At 41.5% G+C, this 22,142-nt stretch overlaps 1 protein-coding gene across 1 annotated transcript in view; it reads right to left on the minus strand.

The window, feature by feature from the left end:
- PSMG2 (proteasome assembly chaperone 2) overlaps positions 1-22,142 on the minus strand; it is a 54,762-nt gene that overhangs the window by 14,771 nt on the left and 17,849 nt on the right. The window contains exons 3-5 of the mRNA XM_029590956.1: positions 18,913-18,971; positions 18,011-18,129; positions 10,439-10,612 (exon numbers count right to left, since the gene is read on the minus strand). Coding sequence (XP_029446816.1) covers positions 10,439-10,612; positions 18,011-18,129; positions 18,913-18,971 — 352 coding nt within the window. The remainder of the gene's footprint in view (positions 1-10,438; positions 10,613-18,010; positions 18,130-18,912; positions 18,972-22,142) is intronic.

The raw sequence follows: 22,142 nt of genomic DNA on the forward strand, positions 1-22,142 counted from the left end.
ATCCTGCTCTGAAGAAGTCCAAGCCAAAGGTCACTTCTTCCCGCACTTGGACATCTAGACAATAATGCTTTGAAAAGGAATGCATAGAAGACCAAGTCACCACCCTGCAGATTTCTTCTGGTGACATAAAATGAAGCTCAGCCCATGATGCCAACTGCACCCTAATAGAGTGAGCTCTTAACCTCTTAGGGAGGGAAACACCCCTATCCAAGTAGGCTGCAACTAAAGTCTCCTTAATCCACTTAGCTTTCGCTGCTTTTGAAGTTGCTTCCCCCTTCCTGAGGCCACTGAAAACAACAAGATGATCAGACTTTCTGAACTTATTGGTCACCTTCAGATACTGGAGTAAAATCCTTTTGACATCAAGACAATGCAACTGATGAAAGTTATCCCAACACAGTTTCTTCCAGAAAGAAGGCAGACAGACCACTTGATTGATATGAAAAGCCAGAGACTATTCTGGGAAGGAACAATGGTACCATTCGGATATGAACTGCCTCATCCGAAAACCTCAGAAAATGTTCCTTACATGACAAGGCCTGCAGATCTGAAATACGCCTGGTGGAACAAATTGCTACTGACTTGAGAGTGATTATGTTTAATTGAAGCTTTCTTCATTGACTCAAACAGTTGTTCGTTCAGAAACCTCAAGACGAGATTCAGATCCTAGGAGAGAACGAGCTCCTTTACTCGCAGGCAAATATATTTAATGCTAAATATCTGGATGGGCAGCCAAGGATCTACCCTTCAAACCACCTCTGTAACAGGCAATAGCCGCTGTCTGCACTTTCAAAGAATTAAGAGCCAAGCCTTTACTTAAACCCTCCTTTAGAAAATCCAAGATGGACAGAACCAAGGCTCGCCTATGTGATACACCTGTGCCCAAACAGCAATACTCAAAAATTCCTCCAGACTCTCACATATGCCAATAATGTGGATACTTTTCTGGCATGAAAAAGTGTACATTCACCACCCTCTGTGAGTAATCCTTCTTGAGCCCTCAAGAGCCCGACTGTAAGACAAAATTGAGCTGGAGTTTTGTGCACTATTAGTCCCTGAACCAAAAGCCCCCTGGTCTGAGGAAATACAAGAGGATTCCGTATTAACATTCTTATCAGGGCTGTATATCAGAAGTGTTTTGGCCAATCTGGGGCCACCAGAACCGCAAAGCTCCTAAATTCTCTGCAAAGTCCTGCCCAACAGGGGTAAATGGCAGAAATACAGAGAAGCCCTCTGACAGGCCACTTTTGAATCATGGCAATCAATTCAGACGATCCTAGTTGCTTGCTTCAAATGAAGAACCTCCTGATTTCCTCCAACAATGCAATCACCAGCTTTCCCCATTTGTTCACTATCAACAAAAATGTTTCCTGGGACAGAGACCAATCTCCCTGATCCAAACAGTTCTGACTGAGAAAACCCATGTAAAACACTCTCTACTCCTGCTATATAAACTGCTGGAATCATCCTCACATGCATCTCTGCCTATTTCATCAATTGGCCTGTTTCTGCGCTACCTGAGGGCTTCTGGTTCCCCCATTACCATTGTTGTCTGACAAGATCTGGTCTGCCTGTCCCCTTAGGAGAAGAGCGAAATGTAAAAGTACTTTCCTTAATTCGCTCTAGTTTCCAAACAATTGATAGACCACTTGGCCTCCTTCTTCAACCAGGCACCCTGCGCCACTAAATCCTGGCAATGCACTCCCAGCCAAAGAAACTGGCATCACCTGTCACTGTAATCCACAAGGGAGATTTTAGTTGTACTCCCATCTTCAGATTTCTGGGTACCAACCACCTATCCAAACAGCTCCTGGCCTGCTCCATCAATGCCAGCTTCTTGGAATAAACATGAGTCTGAGGAGTCCATCTTGAGAGTAAGGCCCTTTTGTAAGAGTCTCATGTGAGCCCAACATAGCTGCCATGGAATCCAACACCTGAAGTAACTCCAGACCGAGGGGCTCCAAAACTAACAAGGCTTTCAACTTGATCTTGCAGCTTCTGAATCCTCTTTTCCATTAGCCATAACACATTTCTCCTTGTGTCAAAACAGACTGCCAGATATTCCAAAATCTTGGATGGGACCAGCTTGCTCTTCTGAAAAGTGACAACCCAGCCATCTCCTGAAGGAAATTAACTACACTGGTTGTAGCTGACTCAACTTCTAGAGCTGATTTCACCCACATCAACCATGATGAAACAAAATACCTTCCAGACAAAAAGCCGCTGCTACTACTACAGTTATCGTAGAAAACGTTCTTGGGGAGTGACCAAACCAAAAAGCAGAGCACTCCAAGAACCACAAAATGAAGGTACCTTTGATGATCTTCCTTTATCTGGATATTTATTTATTTATTTTAAGTTTTTTAATACCGATTTTCCTGCATAAAATGCATATCAAACCGGTTTACAATGAAACAGAATGAGCAGGAAGTAAAATTCCTTAGTCTAATACATTTAAACGTCAATAATGAAATAATTTTAAACAAAGCAAAAAGCTAAATAACATTAATAAAAGTTAAATTATTAACATAAACATAAATATGGATATGGAGACACACCTCCATCAGAGCCAAGAACATTAAGAATTCTCCTTGTTGTACCGTCACTATAATTAACTTTAAAAAGTTTCCAACTTGAAGTGAATCACCTTCAAGGCTTTGTTGACCTGCTTTAAATCCAAATGGAATGAAAAAAATACCCTACCTTCTCTGGAACCACAAAATAGATTGAATAATCTGTCCTGACCTCTCTGGGAGGCCAGAACCAGAATAACTGCACCTAAAAGCATAACTCGCACTGCCTTTCTTTTCCATGCGGAACAAGAGGATTACATAAAAATGACTGGAATAAGGTAAGAAAATTCCAGAGCATAGCAATCCTTGACTACCCCCAGAATCCACTTGTCTGATGTAATCTGGATCCATCTTTGGTAAAAGGCTGACCACCTTCTGCCTATTTCCTAAACAGAATAGTGGGTCCCCAAACCTTTATTATGAGCACAGACTGCTCATGACACTGCCAGAAGTTGCATTCTTAGTTCCTCTCTTATTGTTCCTAAAGGAATGAAATCTACTATAGAGGCTACATCAGGGATGGCAAACTCCAGTCCTCAAGGGTCGCAAACAGGCCAGGTTTTCAGGATATCCACAATGAGCATGCATGAGAAAGATTTGCATCCAGTAGAGGCAGTGCCTGCAGATCTTTCTGCATATTCATTGTGGATATCCTGAAAACCTGGCCTGTTTGCAGCCCTCGAAGGCTGGAGTTCACCATCCCTGGCCTCCTGAGAACCTCCCCTTCTTGACTGCAGTGTGTCCCAAAAACAACTCTCAGCCAAAACTATTCATGATGATCCTTTGGCCTTAGCCTCTAGCAATCTGGGCACCTTGGACTCTAAGGCCTTCACAGTCTTCTTTAGATCTTCACCAAACAAAAAAATCTCCATAAAGGGAAACTTAATTAGCTGAGTCTTGGAAATAGAATCCACTGACTAGTTGCGCAGCTACAACAAATGTTATGCTGCCACAGTAGAAGCCATACTTCTAGCCATGGCTCAAACTCAATCATAAGAGGCATCTGCCAAAAAGGCTGCCCCCAGATCCGTATGAGCTGCTTCATCCAAGTCAGAATAAATTCCTTCTAAGAAACTCTTTTGAATGCATCTAGACAAAAAACTCAAACCAGCCCTAGCTGCAATCCCAATGCAAACTGCCACTTGGAAAGCCAGACCAGTTACCTCAAAGGCTTGCTTAAGCCACTTCAGCCCTTCTATCCCACACGTCCTGAAGAAATGCGCCCCTTCATGAGAACAGTGGTCCTCCTAGTGACCGTACAAATCACTGCATCCACCTTAGGAGTCTTGAGCTTCTCCCCTTTCTAAATGTTGATGGGATAAAGTTTGCCATAGTTTCTCCCCCCTTAAAACTGGACTCCAGAGAATCCCACTCCCCATAGATTAATTCTCTAATTGATTTGTGTAGAGAAAAGCCTTTGTATGGGTGGTTTCCTTAACCCCGCTATCATAGTATCCTCTGTGGAATTTGCTACTTCTCCCTCCTTTTCCTCTGCTATATTTAGAATCACCAGGGACTGAAAGATCAGGGAAAGGAGTGCCATCTTTTGAAAGAGGCAAATCACTGGAGGATTGCCTTCTGGAGGAATATTCTCCCTCTTGCAACTCTCCCTCACTAGTACTACTCTTTGCTGTCTTAACAGCCAACAAAGAAGCATCTGACCCAGAAGACCCTTCATCCCCCAGATCCTCCTCTGCTTCTTTTCTAATCCTCTTAAGGCCAGAACTGAGAGGCAAAGCCATTTGAGGTAACTGCAATGAGGCATGAGGCAGCAGGTCCCAAGTCTTCCTCAAACAAAAAGTCTGATGAAGACATTTAAGGAACTCAACTGACAGCACAGACTACAAAGAAGCAGGAACTGGCTTCGGCCCAGCAGAAAAACTTCCTGCTGCCACTCCCAGAGCTGCAGGAGATCCTGTGACTGCATATAGGGAAAAATAACCCTTGCTGTAGTTACACGATGTTAGGTTCCATATTAGGAGCTAAAACCCAAGAAAAGATCTAGGCATCATAGTGGATAATACTTTACAATCGTTGGCTCAGTGTGCTGCAGCAGTCAAAAAAGAAAACAGAATGTTAGGAATTATTAGGAAGGGAATGGTTAATAAAACGGAAAATGTCATAATGCCTCTGTATCGCTCCATGGTGAGACCACACCTTGAATACTGTGTACAATTCTGGTCACCGCATCTCAAAAACGATATAGTTGTGATGGAGAAGGTACAGAGAAGGGCAACCAAAATGATAAAGGGGATGGAACAGCTCCCCTATGAGGAAAGGCTGAAGAGGTTAGGGCTGTTCAGCTTGGAGAAGAGATGGCTGAGGGGGGATATGATAGAGGTCTTTAAGATCATGAGAGGTCTTGAACGAGTAGATGTGAATCGATTATTTACACTTTCGAATAATAGAAGGACTAGGGGGCATTCCATGAAGTTAGCAAGTGGCACATTTAAGACTAATCGGAGAAAATTCTTTTTCACTCAACGCACAATAAAGCTCTGGAATTTGTTGCCAGAGGATGTGGTTAGTGCAGTTAGTGTAGCTGGGTTCAAAAAAGGTTTGGATAAGTTCTTGGAGGAGAAGTCCCATTAACAGCTATGAATCAAGTTTACTTAGGGAATAGCCACTGCTATTAATTGCATCAGTAGCATGGGATCTTCTTAGTGTTTGGGTAATTGCCAGGTTCTTGTGGCCTGGTTTGGCTTCTGTTGGAAACAGGATGCTGGGCTTGATGGACCCTTGGTCTGACCCAGCATGCCAATTTCTTATGTTCCAACATCACAGGGAACGAGGGAGACCACAGCTCCTTTCTTCCCATGGATCCAAGATGGCCACAGCCATAAGCCAGCTGGTAAAAATGGCCTGGCCAGATGACCTCACCAATGGGGTCTCCCCAAAAAATGTTGGATTCTGACATTGCTATCTACCCCTTTCAACCTTGCAGGTCCTTTAGAAGTTCTTTCCTCAACCCAATTCTCTGCACTCTACATGTAGAGCACAGAAGAACTTTCTTCCCTTGCTCCTGAGCTGCATCTCCTGCTCTCCCCCTTAGCTGCCCTGCCAAAGATAAACCTACTCCAACCTCTAAATACCTGATCTCCTGCTTTGGACAGCCTCAGTCACTTGTGTTCTCCCAGCAGCTTCTTCAGATATACATATATATTTTATAAATTTTATTTCTCTCTTCTTTTGCTGTCCTGGTTTAATAAAGACAGAAAAATCTTACAAAAGGAGGAGAGGCCATAGAAAACAAAGAGAAGCCAACTGTAGACTGGAGAAAGAGGGAGGTGGTTTCACAGCTTAAGTACAAACTCCCTGCTGCAATAGAAGCCTCCTGGTCGAAAGACTAATCTCAACTAGGGAGGAAGCCCTAATACTATCACCCCAGGAGCAGCTCAACAGGGGGAAACAAACATCTGTGTCCCTGCATTTGTAATAGGCCAAGACCTTCTTGCAATCCAGTATATGGAGGCATTTTTCCTGTTCTTGTGGTTTTGGGAAAAAGGTTGGAAGTGTTATGGCTTGGTTTATGTGAAAAGCTGATGCTAATTTTGGTAAGAATTTCAGGTGTGTACATAGGACTACTTTGTCATGGTAAAATTGTAAATATGGAGGGAAATGGGCTAATGCTTGCAGTACACTTACCCTTCATGCAAATGTAACTGCTACCAAAAATACCACCTTCCATTTCAGGTATTTGAGGGCAGTTGTGTCTAGAAGCTTGGAGATTCAAGTGCTGCAAGTAGAATGTTAATGTCTCAGAGTATTGGCAGTTTCCGTGAGGGGGCTGAGATGTAGGAGGCCCTTCATAAATTGGGAGATTAGTGTGTGCATAGAGATCGGGAATCCGTTCTATTGCTGGTGATAAGCCACTATGGCGCTAATATGTCCCAAACTGAAGAGGTTGCAAGATCTGTACTAGAAAGGTGAGACAGGTATACTAGTAAATGACAAAAATCACAGGTAAGGGGGTTAATGGAATGTTCTCCACATCATTTTGTATAGCGATTCCATTTGAGCATAATCTCATCATGTGGAAGGCTTTTGGGCCGATAGCAAAATTTCTTGAATATCATCTTGTAGGTCTAAATGAGCTATGGTCGTATGTTCCTTAAGGAAAGGATGGTGTGGATGGAGGAAGGAGCCTTCTACTTGGTTTAGCAGAGGCTGCATCCTAAGTTCTGTGGGGGGCTTATTGAAAATTGTATGAGATATGCATACCATGGTTGTCTCAGTCATGCTGGGGCCACCAAGATCATCCTGGCCCAATCCTGCATGCAATTTGGACAGTTTTGGGAATTGGAGGGAAAGCATAGAGAATTACCTTCTTCCGTGAGAGTAGGAAGGCATTCGGTGCCTCTCTGTTCGGACTGGGATGAATACAGCAGAAGCGTTATACTCTTCTGTTTTTCTCTGTTGCAAAAAGATCTATCTAAGAGCAACTCCACTGCAGGAAGAATCTGTCTTTCACCTCTTGTGATAGTGACCATTTGTGTGGGCAGAAAATTCTGCTGAGTCTGTCCGCCTCCATATTTGCTATTTCTGGGAGATATGCGGCCTGCAGAGTTGTTTGATTATGATCTACCCAGTCCTAAATTTGAAAGGCTTCCTGACATGGAGATCAAGAGCCCAGCCCCCTGTTTGTTCACATAAAACATGGCCACTTGGTTGTCCCTATGAATCATTATGTTCTTTCCCTGAAGGAAACGCTGGAAGGCTTGTAGCGCATAGCGCACTGCTCTTAGTTCCAGAAGATTTATGTGGAATGTTCTCTTTCAGACCAGAGATTCCATGTTTTTAAATGGTGAAGGTGTGCCCCCACCCCTAAGGGGGAGGCAATGGTTGCAGAGAAATCTGATATAGTGCTGGTTTAAAGAGGGGCATTCCTTTCTAGCAGTCCTGGTTTGAGCCACCATCTAGTTCTGGTTTTATATAGTTGGCCTGGCCCAGGTACAAATAATAGTTGTGGTTGTTGGTGATAGACATTATATTGCCATGCCAACAATACTGAAACCCAGAGGTTTTTCGCTGAAGCATAGTAGCACTAAAAAGTGCCGTTTGGAGTTCGCTAATGCAAGTAATATAGAGAAGATGAAGAAAAATATGAGAGACAGTTTTAACTGTCCGTGCTATGCGCTGACAAAAACAGATTGAGGAGGCTTCTGGAACAACACGGATTTGCACGGGAAGAACCATGCATGCCCAGTAGAGCTAAAAGCTCTACAAGCTTTGAGAGACAGCACTGACTTGTGCCACCTTAAGATGTCACACCCATGCAGCATGGCTAATTCAGAATGCTTATCAACAGAAAAACTTTAATCCTCGTTAGAGATGGAGTACAGTTTCCAGCTGACCTTCCGATCCAGTCTGCTTTATGAAAATCAAAAAGGTGGTGTCCACTGGCTCCCGTTCCTCACCTCTTGCTCACTTATAGAGTTCAGAGGATTAAAATGAAACCAGACATTTACAACAAGGGAAGTCTGACTTTGAACTGTTGTGTCAGAAAGTTGATTGAGCCACTAAATTATTATCGATTATTTACACCTTACTGGAATGGGAAGAGTTCACCAAGTCCAATTATATGATGGCATTGGGAAACTGATTTGCAGACAAGTTTTTCCCTGAAGGAATGGGAGGAGATATTCCAAAGAGTGGGAAAAGGATTGATTGCAGCCTCTATGATAGAAAATTCATTAAAATTGCTCTTTAGATGGCATTACTGCCCGGTTAAGTTACATAAAATGATACCCACTATATCTGACACTTGTTGGAGAGGTTGTCTTATGGTAGGACATTATCTCCATATGTGGTGGGATTGCACACAGATCTGACGTCTCTGGCATGAGACTGAGTCCTGGGTCAGTCAGTTATTCAAGACAACAGTAGCGATTAGCCCACAACATGCTTTACTGGGAGTTTCACTTTTCCCCGAATTTGGACTGTAGTAACAGATTGTTTAATTATATTTTTTCAACTACCAGAGTTGAAATAGCCAGAAAGTGGAAATCACCCATCTCACCTACATTAGGGGATATTCAACGCCAATTAGGGAAAATCTATATTTTAGCGGAAATCACAGCACACAAATAAGAGTCAATTGGGCGGTTCCAAAAAACATGGCAGAACTATCGAACATGGCAAGAAAAGTTATAGTGATAATACATAGGGGCGGATAAACTAGCAATTACCTGATAATCGAACTTTCGTTATCGACCTCAGATTAATAGCACATATCATCTCTATTACATTATTTTAGCTTTATTTCAGGGAAGAATAGGGTAGGGTGGGGGGGGCGGGGGAAGTGGGATAGGGAGGGTGGACTTATGGGGAACTAAAATGGAAAAACAAGACATGATACTCTGTTTTGATTTGGAGCTTTTTATTGTAACCAAATTTCATCTCATACACTTTTCAGGATCTGGGTGATGTTTCTCTACACTTCTTTTATGAGATGTACCCACAGTTTTTTGGTCTCATTGCAAGATTGTTATTCAGACAATATCATTAATCTGTATTGTTCCATGTTCTTTGTATTTATTGGTGTCTCTAATAAAGCTATAAATAAAAAAAAAAAAATGAAACCAGACCCCCCAACCAGAATGTCTTCCAAACACACTCCTGCAGCTAAACCAGAGCAAAGCTCGAGTGCAGACAACAAGAACAAAAAGAACGCCCCATTTCAAATTACAACACCTGCCACAAAGGACAAATTGTCGGCAAGATTTTGTTTTCTTATTTATTTATTTATTTAACACTTTTCTATACCGACCTTCATGGTAGAGACCATATCAGATCGGTTTACATCGAATTGGGGAACTGAACCAAGAACATTAACCAAAAACAATAGGTTGAGCATGAAAAAACAAAGTTACATTTAACAGGGAAATTAAACTTGGAAGCATAGGCTGCTGGAAGGAAGGAAAGGCTTGAGATAGCGGAGGAATTATTAGTATAAACAAAGCAGAGTCAGGGGGCTCTTATTCTGGACATGGGTAATATGGAGATCCATTGCTCCTGAAGGAAGTTCTGTCGACTATTGTGTGTCATGGGTATCTGAGAAGGCTTGGCGGAAAAGCCAGGTCTTAAGTTTTCTTCACAACCTAAAAACACATCCAGTGTGAGAGAGGCGGAGAGCAGGCTCCATTCATCACATTTTGGGAAGACTGGGACTATCCACACACCATCCTCTGGGACAGCTTTATTCTCCCCCCCACCTTTGCCTGGAGGTGCTGGAAGATGGCGAGAGGGGATCCATCAGGCAGGGAGCTTTCCCTTATGGATAAAATCATCACTGATCCATCCCCCGGTCCACTGATTTCACCTCAGACTACACACAACTATCATTCTGCCCCTCCCCCCTGAGTTAAAATATGCATTCATCCAGTGCTGACCCACATTTTGCTGTCTGTGCCCTTTTTTTTTTCCTAACTCCAGATGCATTAGCATAGCATTAGTTTACTGCATCGGGAGTTAAACGATTTTAGTGCACAGTTTTAACGCACAGATTATTGCATCAGCCTGCTAATGAGCAACCTATGGCACCCCATCATACCCACTCCTATACCTCAGCTCCACAGAGTACACAAACACTAAAACCCTTGTGCTGTGACAATAAAGCACTATCTGATACAGGCTTCAGGAAAAATGCACTAAAAGCTGAAATCATCCATGGCAAGAAATAAACCACTTCCCTTCCTGTGTTTAGTTGTGCTCAGTAGGTTATCATTCTATTTCTCATGCTTTTATAATCACATATGCTCCAGTTACACTTAGGACTACAGCAGGCAGAAGTTCAATAGGTTGTAGATATCAGTAAAGTGAGTAAGCTATGACAGTTAGTCCCTAGCAAGACTGAGTAGACTGACCTGTCAGTGTACAACCTCTTTGTAATGCCACCTCCAGGGATAATGATGCATTTCTCAGCTTCACTTACACCAGGGAACGCCACCATGCTTTCCAGCAACTTCCAGTCCAGCTTCTGCATCAGATCCCCCACGGTACTCTGCAGGGCTGGTGTCAACAGGTAGCGAAAAGGAGTACTGGCAACAAATAGTAGAATAAGAAAATGCACTGAAAAGCAGCACAGGCGACAGTCATTCATCCAGTGTATTCCATCTAAACGGAGGCCACTCTTAGAGAGGTCCTTCATCCCGACCATCTCAAAATGTTTGCTAGGTTGAGACACTGGAATACTACAAGACAGAAAAGGAGTAATCCATGCTGTACACAAAATTTCCAAAAAGCATTATGTACACTGAAAGAAAACTTCATATATATGTGTGTGTGTGTGTGTGTGTGTGTGTATATAAGAGACATGGGGAGGGTTATATTTGTATGCATCAGTGAGACTGAGATTGATGCATGTGTGAGAGAGGAAAGCATTGTGGGTAATTCTTTGTGTGACAGGGAGGCAGTTTCTATGCAGTTGAGGTTGTGTATGTGTGTGTATTTGAGAGATAGCTTGAGTTTGCGTGCATTTGTATGAAAAAGATGCTGCTGTTCTGTGTGCAAAAATGCCAAGAGGCACAGAATTTTGAAAGTTATATGCCCAAGTTGATAAAGGACAGGGAGAGAAACTAGCTTTGACATGAGATCACTACCAGCATGTGTTTAAAAAAAAATAATTTTATTGTGTCAGAATCCTAAGTTTTTACACAGTCAGCAGTACAGTCCTTGTCTTAGGTATGTAATGTGAATCTCTGAATTAAATGAAGAGAAAGCACAACACTGCACTCCTGCTTGTCAACACCCTCTTTTACTCTTACACACAGGTAATCTGGCATGCAAGTTTCAGATCAAGAGGATTTACTGTTTACCAAAACTTCTCATGGATTAAAAAACAAAACAAAACAACATGTCCATTACATATCTGTATCATTCTCATACTCAAACCTCAAGAACGTCAGTAGCAAGCTCACAAATTGTAAGTAGTATGGACTTGCAACTGTGGCCTTGGCTGTCCCCCAGCAGAGGTGTGGGGACACAGCTATATGAAGTGCAGCTGACAGGAAGGCTGTACCGAGCATGGGGACTAAGCCGTCCTAGGTTAACACTCCCCACAGTGGCCTCATTTTCCCCAAGGGATTTCTGTCTAAAAAGGAAGCAGCAGGACTGCCACAGTTCCCATACTCAGTACAACCTTCCTGTCAGCTAAGCTGCACAGAGCCGTGCCCCACGGACCTCGGCCGGGGCACCGATCAGCTGGGTGAGGGCAACCGGGAGAGATCTGAAATATGGTAGGAGAGAGCAGAGAGTTCAAGGATTGTTCATACTCCGACACTGTCGATTCTGAGAAGCTGAACTCCACTGCTGTACTCTAGTAAGGTGCCCAGGCTTGCAGATGTCAAAAGTAGAAGAGAAGAAAAAGATACTCAAAGACTGCACTCAAGCAGCAGTAAAATAATGAAATTCACAAAGGCCAAGAGTTACTAAATTTGAGTCACTGCAGCAACCAGAACTCAGCACTGATCTGTCTAGTGAATAACAAACACATGAAACAGAAGTCCATTACATCCAGAGCCGGTTCAGCAACCTAAAGAGACTTTCATCTCATCTCTCTGGGTCTTCCATGCATTCTCCTCCTTATCCTATTCTCCCTCTGTTAGTGCTCCAAGGGCTTTATTCAATAAATATTTTTTCCAGATAGGCAAAGAATAAGAAAAGGTCCTTTTTAAATAAACTCCTAAATCTTGCTCCTTTTTTTTTTTTTTTTTTTTTTAAATCGCCCTTCCCAGAAGGCATACCTGGACAGCATGCAGGTCAAGAGCCTCCAAAACGCATGGCAGGGAGTTCGACCAGGATCTGGTACTTGCGTTTGAAGCAAAGTGTGTTTTCAACAACATGCCACTGTTTTTCTTGATCGAGGTTCCTCTTGCAATGAGCAACCACTGACATGCTTGGCTGAACAGGGCTTTTCTTCTTTTCTAAGTGTATATATATATTTTTTTTTTAATATTTCTGTGTGCAGGTGCCACAGGTTTTTCCATTCGAATTGTTGTTGCATACTGTCTTGAGCTGATCCAGCAGCAATGTTTCATGAGATTTGGAAGCAGTACCTGTGCTTCTGGCCTGATGCCTGCATTATTAATATGGACAGGCGAAGAAGGTCTCACTGGGCGGATTTCATGGCTTCCCACGTCAACTCTTCTTTTCCTTTTTGTGCTTTTTAGTTTTTGTACCAGGAACCTTTGCACTTCACTTATTGACAATATGGTGCGGTATAACTTCACTTCGGGCTGCAGAAGAGTATCTATCTTTGCTGTGTGGCGCACTCTGATTTTTCGTCAATGCCTTGCTTTATCCTTTTTTGTGTGTTATTTGTGTTTTATTTTTTGCTTAGGGGGGTCTTTTTGAATATCTCAGCCTTGCTTTCTGCTTAGCATATTTTTCAAAGTATTACCCGGTTGGTCAGTTTCCTTTATGTTAAAGCTCATACTGGGTCGTTTAGGTTGGGTAAGGGTTTTGGGGATGAGTTGGTTGGGATAGGGGTCAGAGGTTTCATAAATTGCCTCAATTGGTCCCTATAGTTTTCTCACTGAGTGGTTCTAAGGATTTTGGTCTTGAGGGTTTGGAGGGTTTAGTGGGTGGGGAAGAACTAGTGGGAAGGAATAGTAGAAGGAATGGGGGGAATGGTTGGGAATGTTTTTGAAAATTGAGAAGGTATGAGAGAGGGGAGGGAGGACAAGGTTCTTTTCTAAGGAATTCCTGAGTCAGAGGGTGGGGTGGGGTAAATGGCATACAGTCTTTATTGTGTTCATATTGTGGGTTACTAGCATATTGCTAACTGGATTTTGGAATTCTTTTAATTTCTCTGACATTGTCTTATGTAAGATGCAATTTTGAGATGTGAGATATCTTAAAAGGCAGCCCATTAGGGTCAACCTCTTTCGGGATTTTATGTCTAAATTTCACAGTGTTTCGGGGTGACATGACTGTATGATGCATTTTATTAAAATGTTAGAGGGATTTTCCAATTTGCTAATCGCAAAAGGCCACATATATTATTGTTGTAGGAAACGCAACTTATTGATCAAGAACATGAGAAGCTTAAAGTTGGTTGGGTGGGGCAAATTTACTATTCCTCATATAAATCTAAGAGTAGGGGAGTCTGTATTCTTATTGGTAGTCTGGCATTTGTCAGTGGATGTTTAAGGTAGATATGATATACTAGATTGATTGTTGCATTATGTCCCCTTTGTGCTAGTAAATGTGATTGGCCCTAATGCAAAACAATCAGTTTTTCCATGTTTTCACTGATAAGATAGCTATATTTGGCTTTGAGCATTTATGCATTGGCAGGGACTGGAATATATGTCCACACCCGTCCATTAACTAAACTTCCAAGCCAGGATTTAATACTCCTGCCAATCTGGGTTTTAAAGATTTAGTTGTTACATTTAACTGACACTTGGAGGCATTTGCATCCAACTGAAAAAGATTATACATTCTATTCTTCTAGACATGGAATGTATAGTCAAATAGATTACTTCCGCTGCACTCCAAATTTGTCTAAGTTAGATGGCTGCAATATTTTGTCATGCACTCTGTCAGATCACCACCCTGTTGATGTCTGCTTAACTTTTGAGGATATCCCTTTTAAAAACTTTACATAGAGACGTAATACTTCCCTCTTAGAGGTTAAGCGATTTCCTGACCTTGCTAGGGAAGCTATAGAAGAATTTGATACTCATAACCCAGAGGGGGCTATGCGCCAACTCTGAGATGGAAAGTGTTTAAAGCCTTGTTTAGGGGGAAACATTAATTTTGTTAATTATCTTCAAAAGAATGTAAGGAAACCATATTGTTGGCCAAGATTAGTGAATTGGAGAATCAGCATAAACAAATGTGTTCAGGCCACACTTTTAGAGTTTTGGAGCAATACAGGAGGAAGTTCTCTCTTCCTATCTGCTCCCTCTCCCCCCACCCTGGCTTTTTGTAATTTCCTCCTTCAGTTATATTGTAAACCAGCATGATGTACCCAAATAAATAAAATATTGTACCCTGTATTTTACTCAAAACGTTTTCCAGAGGTTGGGGTTCAATGCTGGAGGGGCTGTGGCTAGGTAGGCATGTATATTCACATGTGAAGGTTTTGCCCAAAGGTTGCCCATTTCTGGAGGCAGGTTTTACAAGAAATTGCTGATATCCATAATGCTCCAGTTCAAGTGTCCTCCGCACTAGGACTGTTGGGCAGATGGAATGGGTCTTTAGTACCAGTCAAACATAGGGCATTGGTGGAGCAGCTTCTACAGGCTGCCAGATTCACTATAGCAATTTTTAGGAAGGCACGCCTGAATATTGAATACTGGCGCTCACAAATAAGTGATACAGCAGATACTGAATTGTTAAGGTATCAGCTTAAAAATGAACATGCTAAATATCTTAATATTTGGGATCCATATCAGGAGTACTTAAAGGGCTCTTAAATGCCTGCTTAGCTAGTTGTCCTATGAAACAATATTTTCTTGCTTCTCTCCTTATTTTCTTTTGTTACTGAGGAATATGCTGTAAAAAACTCTAGCTATGCTGACTTTATAGACAAAGAACTCACCTTATTAAATATTCTTTCTATATGAAAAAGGAGACTTTTTTTTTTCTTTTCTCTTTCTTGTTTTATGCCATAAAATGTTCAATAAACAAAGAGTTTAAAAAAATGTAGCAAATTGATGAGGCAAGATTTCCCTTGGCTAAATCATATTGGCTTTGTCGCATTTAACTATGCCTATCTATATGATCAGCAATTTTGTTCTTTATGATACAGGGAGATTCACTCGAAAGAGGCCCCAAATATTCTGTAATAACTCTCACTAGGATGAAGCAATCTGAATGAAACAACGTGCAATGTGCTCCTCAGTATATGGAGTAATCAAGCATCGGGGGTAACTTGCTTGATGCGGCGGTTACTGCCTTTAACCATTAAGCCTTATGCTTCACTTTTGATGCAACTCCAACATTACTCTCTGCATCAACGGCAGGGGGTGGCAGGAAATTCGATTCAAACAAACAGTTACCAACAAGGGCCCTGAGCTTGGTGGTCGGTGAAACAGATAAGCTCTTAACTCACCCGTACTGTAAATTCCTGTTAATTGTAACTTTATCTTCTATTTAATTGGTTACCCCTGGTTATGCTGTAAACCGATACGATAAGACCTTCGTCTTGAGCATAGGTATATCAAAAGAATTTAAAATAAATAAATAAATAAATAAATAAATAAGTAAGTATGGAAAAATAAGTGTAGGAGCTTGCTGGGCAGACTGGATGGGCCATTTGGTCTTTTTCTGCTGTCATTTCTATGTTTCTTGTACCAGTTGCTCCATGACACAGTCATTCATTTCATCTAGGAACTTTACCTCTCTAGAATGTCCTGATATGACATTCACCCAATCAATACTGAGGTAACTGAAATCACCATTACTGTACTGCTGATTTTGTTAGCTTCCCTAATTTCTTTTAGCATTTCTTTGTCTGTTTGTTCATTTTGGCCAGGTGGACGGTCATACACCCCCACTATTTTAGTCCCCTTTTCACCTGGAATTTCTATCCATAAAGATTCAAGATTGCATTTGTTTCCTGCAGAACTTTTATCATGTTTGACTCCATGCCCTCTTTCACATATAGTACCAGCCCTCCACTAATTTGATCCATCCTATCATTTTAGTTTTTTTAGCCTTCTGAGCAACTGTCAGCTTTTCCCCCCATCATCTAGTTTATCTAGTTTAAAAGCTGTGTTCTCTCCTTTTTAAAAGGTTAGTGCCAGCAGCCTGGTTCCACTCTGGTTAATGTGGAGCCCAATATTTTGGAAAAGACCTCCCCCACCCCATCACAATGGAAAAAAAATGAAAACCCCAATATCCCCCCCAACATAACAAAATGCTATACTGGATCAGACCAAGGGTCCATCAAGCCCAGCATCCTGTTTCCAACAGTGGCCAATCCAGGCCATAAGAACCTGGCAAGTACCCAAAAGCTAAGTCTATTCCATGTTACCATTACTAATGGCAGTCGCTATTCTCTAAGTGAACTTAATAGCAGGTAATGGACTTCTCCTCCAAGAACTTATCCAATCCTTTTTTAAACACAGCTATACTAACTGCACTAACCACATCCTCTGGCAACAAATTCCAGAGATTAATTGTGCGTTGAGTAAAAGAGAGCTTTCTCCGATTAGTTTTAAATGTGCCCCATGCTAACTTCATGGAGTGCCCCTAGTCTTTCTACTATCCGAAAGAGTAAATAACCGATTCACATCTACCCGATCTAGACTTCTCATGATTTTAAACACCTCTATCATATCCCCCCTCAGTCATCTCTTCTCCAAGCTGAAAAGTCCTAACCTCTTTAGTCTTTCCTCATAGGGGAGCTGTTCCATTCCCCTTATCATTTTGGTAGCCCTTCTCTGCACCTTCTCCATTGCAATTATATCTTTTTTGAGATGCGGCGACCAGAATTGTACACAGTATTCAAGGTGCGGTCTCACCATGGGAGCGATACAGAGGCATTATGACATTTTCCATTTTATTCACCATTCCCTTTCTAATAATTCCCAACATTCTGTTTGCTTTTCTGACTGCCGCAGCACACTGAACCGACGATTTCAATGTATTATCCACTATGACACCTAGATCTCTTTCTTGGGTTGTAGCACCTAATATGAAACCCAACATTATGTAATTATAGCATGGGTTATTTTTCCCTATATGCATCACCTTGCACTTATCCACATTAAATTTCATCTGCCATTTGGATGCCCAATTTTCCAGTCTCACAAGGTCTTCCTGCAATTTATCACAATCTGCTTGTGATTTAACTACTCTGAACAATTTTGTGTCATCTGCAAATTTGATTATCTCACTCGTCGTATTTCTTTCCAGATCATTTATAAATATATTGAAAAGTAAGGGTCCCAATACAGATCCCTGAGGCACTCTACTGTCCACTCCCTTCCACTGAGAAAATTGTCCATTTAATCCTACTCTCTGTTTCCTGTCTTTTAGCCAGTTTGCAATCCATGAAAGGACATCACCACCTATCCCATGACTTTTTTTTACTTTTCCTAGAAGCCTCTCATGAGGAACTTTGTCAAACGCCTTCTGAAAATCCAAGTACACTATATATACCGGTTCACCTTTATCCACATGTTTATTAACTCCTTCAAAAAAGTGAAGCAGATTTGTGAGGCAAGACTTGCCCTGGGTAAAGCCATGCTGACTTTGTTCCATTAAACCATGTCTTTCTATATGTTCTTTGATTTTGATGTTTAGAACACTTTCCAACTGCTCTCATATTCTCCAATACATATATTTATGCATACATAGTATGTGTATATCTATGCACCTATACAGACACAGTAACTGAGGCTAGCTAAGGGATACCACAAGCATAGAAACTTATTAAAACCAAAATCTAATTCTTTGGAGCCTTCTGCACTGAAACTTACCCAGCCAGCTGCTGGTCATCCCGCTGATATGCGTGGCTGCTGGAGAGGAGAACTACCCTGCCAAACCCATTCTTCTTCACCCAGGAAATCAACAGCTGGCAGAAAGATCTAGATTTATTCTGTAAAAAACAACAGCAAAAGAACAAAAAAGTCGCTAAAAACTACTATTAACTTCAGTTTAAAATTGGCATAGCACTTCACTGTTCACCTCACTATGCTTTGCTTTCTTGCAGTTACAATTCAGCAGGAATTTCTGCCACAAAATTATTATGAAACGAATTGTATTACATTTGTAGATGAGTTTCAAATTCTACAGTTAGCAGGAGCTCATCAATTGTTTCAATGTTGTTTAAACATGGAGAACGAAGCATTAATAGCATAATTAGAAGCAGGGCTACAAGAAGCAGCAGAGATACAAAAAAAAAAAAAAAAAGTTTAATTCAATCATCTGCAACTGGGGACATGCATTCCAAGGGAACAGGAACCACAATGCAGCCTTCTGCTTGTACAATGAATTAGTGATAAGTATATTGCTTGGTTTCTCCATTAAGCCACAGAACAGAGGCTTCCCAGACCATACTAGTGCAAGCTTATGCACACTGCTCAGACAGTCTGATTCAGCCATGTGCTTGAGCGAGGAAGGAATTTGGTTTTCTGATTCCATCTTCATTTTCTCTACTAATACTGACCACCACAGTACAAATTATAGTCTACTATGATCATCTTCTGATAACATATTACCATTTATCCAGTGGCTAATGGATTGGGATCAGCAATTCCTTTCACAGAAATGACCAAATGATTCAGGGGCAAGAACTTTCATTTGGACTTTAAACAAAGGCCTGATGTGAACTGGTGATCCAGAGGAGAAAGGTTCTGGTATCCCTGTGTATCATGCATACCTTTACAATGGGTGACCTGATTTGGATGACAGCAAGCTTCTTTGTAGCCAATGAATACACTAGAAGAAAAAGATATGAGAGAAGTCGTCAGTCCAGTCAAAACAAGTTTTGACAAGTTATGGTGAATTCTTTAAAAAATAAATAAATAAATAAATCACAAACAAAACTAGATAAGTCACCAGTCAACAACAGAATTAAGGCAACAAATGAGCCTCACAGAAAATACATTCTCGATATCTCTTCTTTTAATTAAAAGCGTACACAAAATCCGAGATCACCTATTGATCCCTTTTATAAAAAGGGATCAATAGGTGATCTCGGATTTTGATCCCTTTTATAAAAAGGGATCAAGGGGTGATCCAGGAAATTACAGACCAGTGAGTCTGACATCTGTGCCAGGCAAAATGGTAGAAACTATCATAAAGAACAAAATTGCTGAACATATAGATAGGCATAATTTAATAGGGCAAAGTCATAAGAACATAAGAAATTGCCATGCTGGGTCAGACCAAGGGTCCATCAAGCCCAGCATCCTGTTTCCAATAGAGGCCAAAACCAGGCCACAAGAACCTGGCAATTACCCAAACACTAAGAAGATCCCATGCTACTGATGCAATTAATAGCAGTGGCTATTCCCTAAGTAAAATTGATTAATAGCCATTAATGGACTTCTCCTCCAAGAACTTATCCAAACCTTTTTTGAACCCAGCTACACTAACTGCACTAACCACATCCTCTGGCAACAAATTCCAGAGCTTTATTGTGCGTTGAGTGAAAAAGAATTTTCTCTGATTAGTCTTAAATGTGCTAATTGCTAACTTCATGGAATGCCCCCTAGTCCTTCTATTATTCGAAAGTGAAAAGAACCGAGTCACATCTACTCGTTCAAGACCTCTCATGATCTTAAAGACCTCTATCATATCCCCCCTCAGCCATCTCTTCTCCAAGCTGAACAGCCCTAATCTCTTCAGCCTATCCTCATAGGTAAGCTGTTCCATCCCCTTTATCATTTTGGTTGCCCTTCTCTGTACCTTCTCCATCGCAACTATATCTTTTTTGAAATGCGGCGACCAGAATTGTACACAGTATTCAAGGTGTGGTCTCACCATGAAGCGATATAGAGGCATTATGACATTTTCCGTTCTATTAACCATTCCCTTCCTAATAATTCCTAACATTCTATTTGCTTTTTTGACTGCTGCAGCACACTGAGCTGATGATTTTAAAGTATTATCCACTATGATGCCTAGATCTTTTTCCTGGGTGGTAGCTCCTAATATGGAACCTAACATCGTGTAACTACAGCAACGGTTTTTTTTCCCTATATGCAACACCTTGCACTTGTCCACATTAAATTTCATCTGCCATTTGGATGCCCAATCTTCAAGTCTTGCAAGGTCCTCCTGCAATGTATCACAGTCTGCTTGTGATTTAACTACTCTAAATAATTTTGTATCATCTGCAAATTTGATAACTTCACTCGTCATATTCCTTTCCAGATCATTTATATATATATATATATATATATATATATATATATATATATATATATATATATATATATATAGAAAAGCACCGGTCCAAGTACAGATCCCTGAGGCACTCCACTGTTTACCCTTTTCCACTGAGAAAATTGACCATTTAATCCTACTCTCTGTTTCCTGTCTTTTAACCAGCTTGTAATCCACGAAAGGACATCGCCTCCTATCCCATGACTTTTTACTTTACGTAGAAGCCTCTCATGAGGGACTTTGTCAAATGCCTTCTGAAAATCCAAATACACTACATCTACTGGTTCACCTTTATCCACATGTTTATTAACCCCTTCAAAAAAGTGAAGCAGATTTGTTAGGCAAGACTTCCCTTGGGTAAATCCTTGTTGATTATGTTCCATTAAATCATGTCTTTCTATATGCTTTACAATTTTGTTCTTGAGAATAGTTTCCACTATTTTTCCCGGCACTGAAGTCAGGCTCACTGGTCTATAGTTACCTGGATCGCCCCTGGAGCCTTTTTTAAATATTGGGGTTACATTGGCCACCCTCCAGTCTTCATGTAAAATGGATGATTTTAATGATAGGTTACAAATTTTAACTAAGAGATCAGAAATTTCATTTTTGAGTTCCTTCAGAACCCTAGGATGCATACCATCCGGTCCAGGTGATTTGCTACTCTTTAGTTTGTCAATCTGGCCTACTACATCTTCCAGGTTCACAGTGATTTCGTTCAGTTCGTCTGACTCATCACCCCTGAAAACCATCTCCGGAACTGGTATCTCCCCAACATCCTCATTTGTAAACACGGAGGCAAAGAATTCATTTAGTCTTTCTGCAATGGCCTTATCTTCCCTAAGAGCAACATGGATTTAACCAAGGGAAATCTTGCCTCACAAATTTGTTACATTTTTTTTGAGGGCATAAACAAACATGTGGATAAAGTTTAGCCAGCTGATATAGTGTATCTGGATTTCCAGAAGCAGTTGCCAAAGTCCCTCATTAGAGACTTCTTAGGAAATTAGAAAAGTCATGGGATAAGTGGCAGTGTCCTATTGTGGATTGTCAACAGGTTAAAAGATAGAAAACAGAGAGTAGGGCTAAATAGTAATTTTTCCAAATGGAGAAAGGCAGTGGAGTGCCCCAGGGTCTGCTCTGGGAACACTGCTTTTTAATATATTTATCAATAACCTCCTTTCGACCTACCCCCACTACTAATGGGAAGCCTCCTTCATTCTGCCTGCCCCCACGCAGGCCAATCGGAAGCCTCCTCCCTTCTACCTGCCAGTGGGAGTAGGAAGAAGAGAGGAAGCCTTTGATGGACGGTGAGGCAGGCATCGCATAGCCCAGGGGTGGGCTGAGAGGAATGGCAGTGTCGAACCCCAACCAAGGAAGGCCGCCATCGGAGCCCATCACCGTGGCAGTGAAGAGGAAAACCTGACCCCGACCAAGCAAGGCCGCCACCGGAGCCCATCCCCGTGGCGGCAAAGAGGAAAACCAAACCCCGACCAAGCAAGGCCGCCACCAGAGTACGGCGTCTATTTCTTATCCTTTGGCAAAGGAGGAACTGGTAAATCGCCCCACTTACTGGCCAGCTTCTCCAACTCGCTCCCAAATAAAAGCAATCCTATAAAGGGCAATTTGGTGAAGTTAACCTTGGAGTTTGCATCAACCAATCAATTTCTCAGCCATAACTAATGCCTGGCCGCTACTACTACAGCCACCCTTCCTAGCCCA

Source organism: Rhinatrema bivittatum, chromosome 2, assembly GCF_901001135.1.
Source record: "Rhinatrema bivittatum chromosome 2, aRhiBiv1.1, whole genome shotgun sequence".
Taxonomy (NCBI): Eukaryota; Metazoa; Chordata; class Amphibia; order Gymnophiona; family Rhinatrematidae; genus Rhinatrema; species Rhinatrema bivittatum.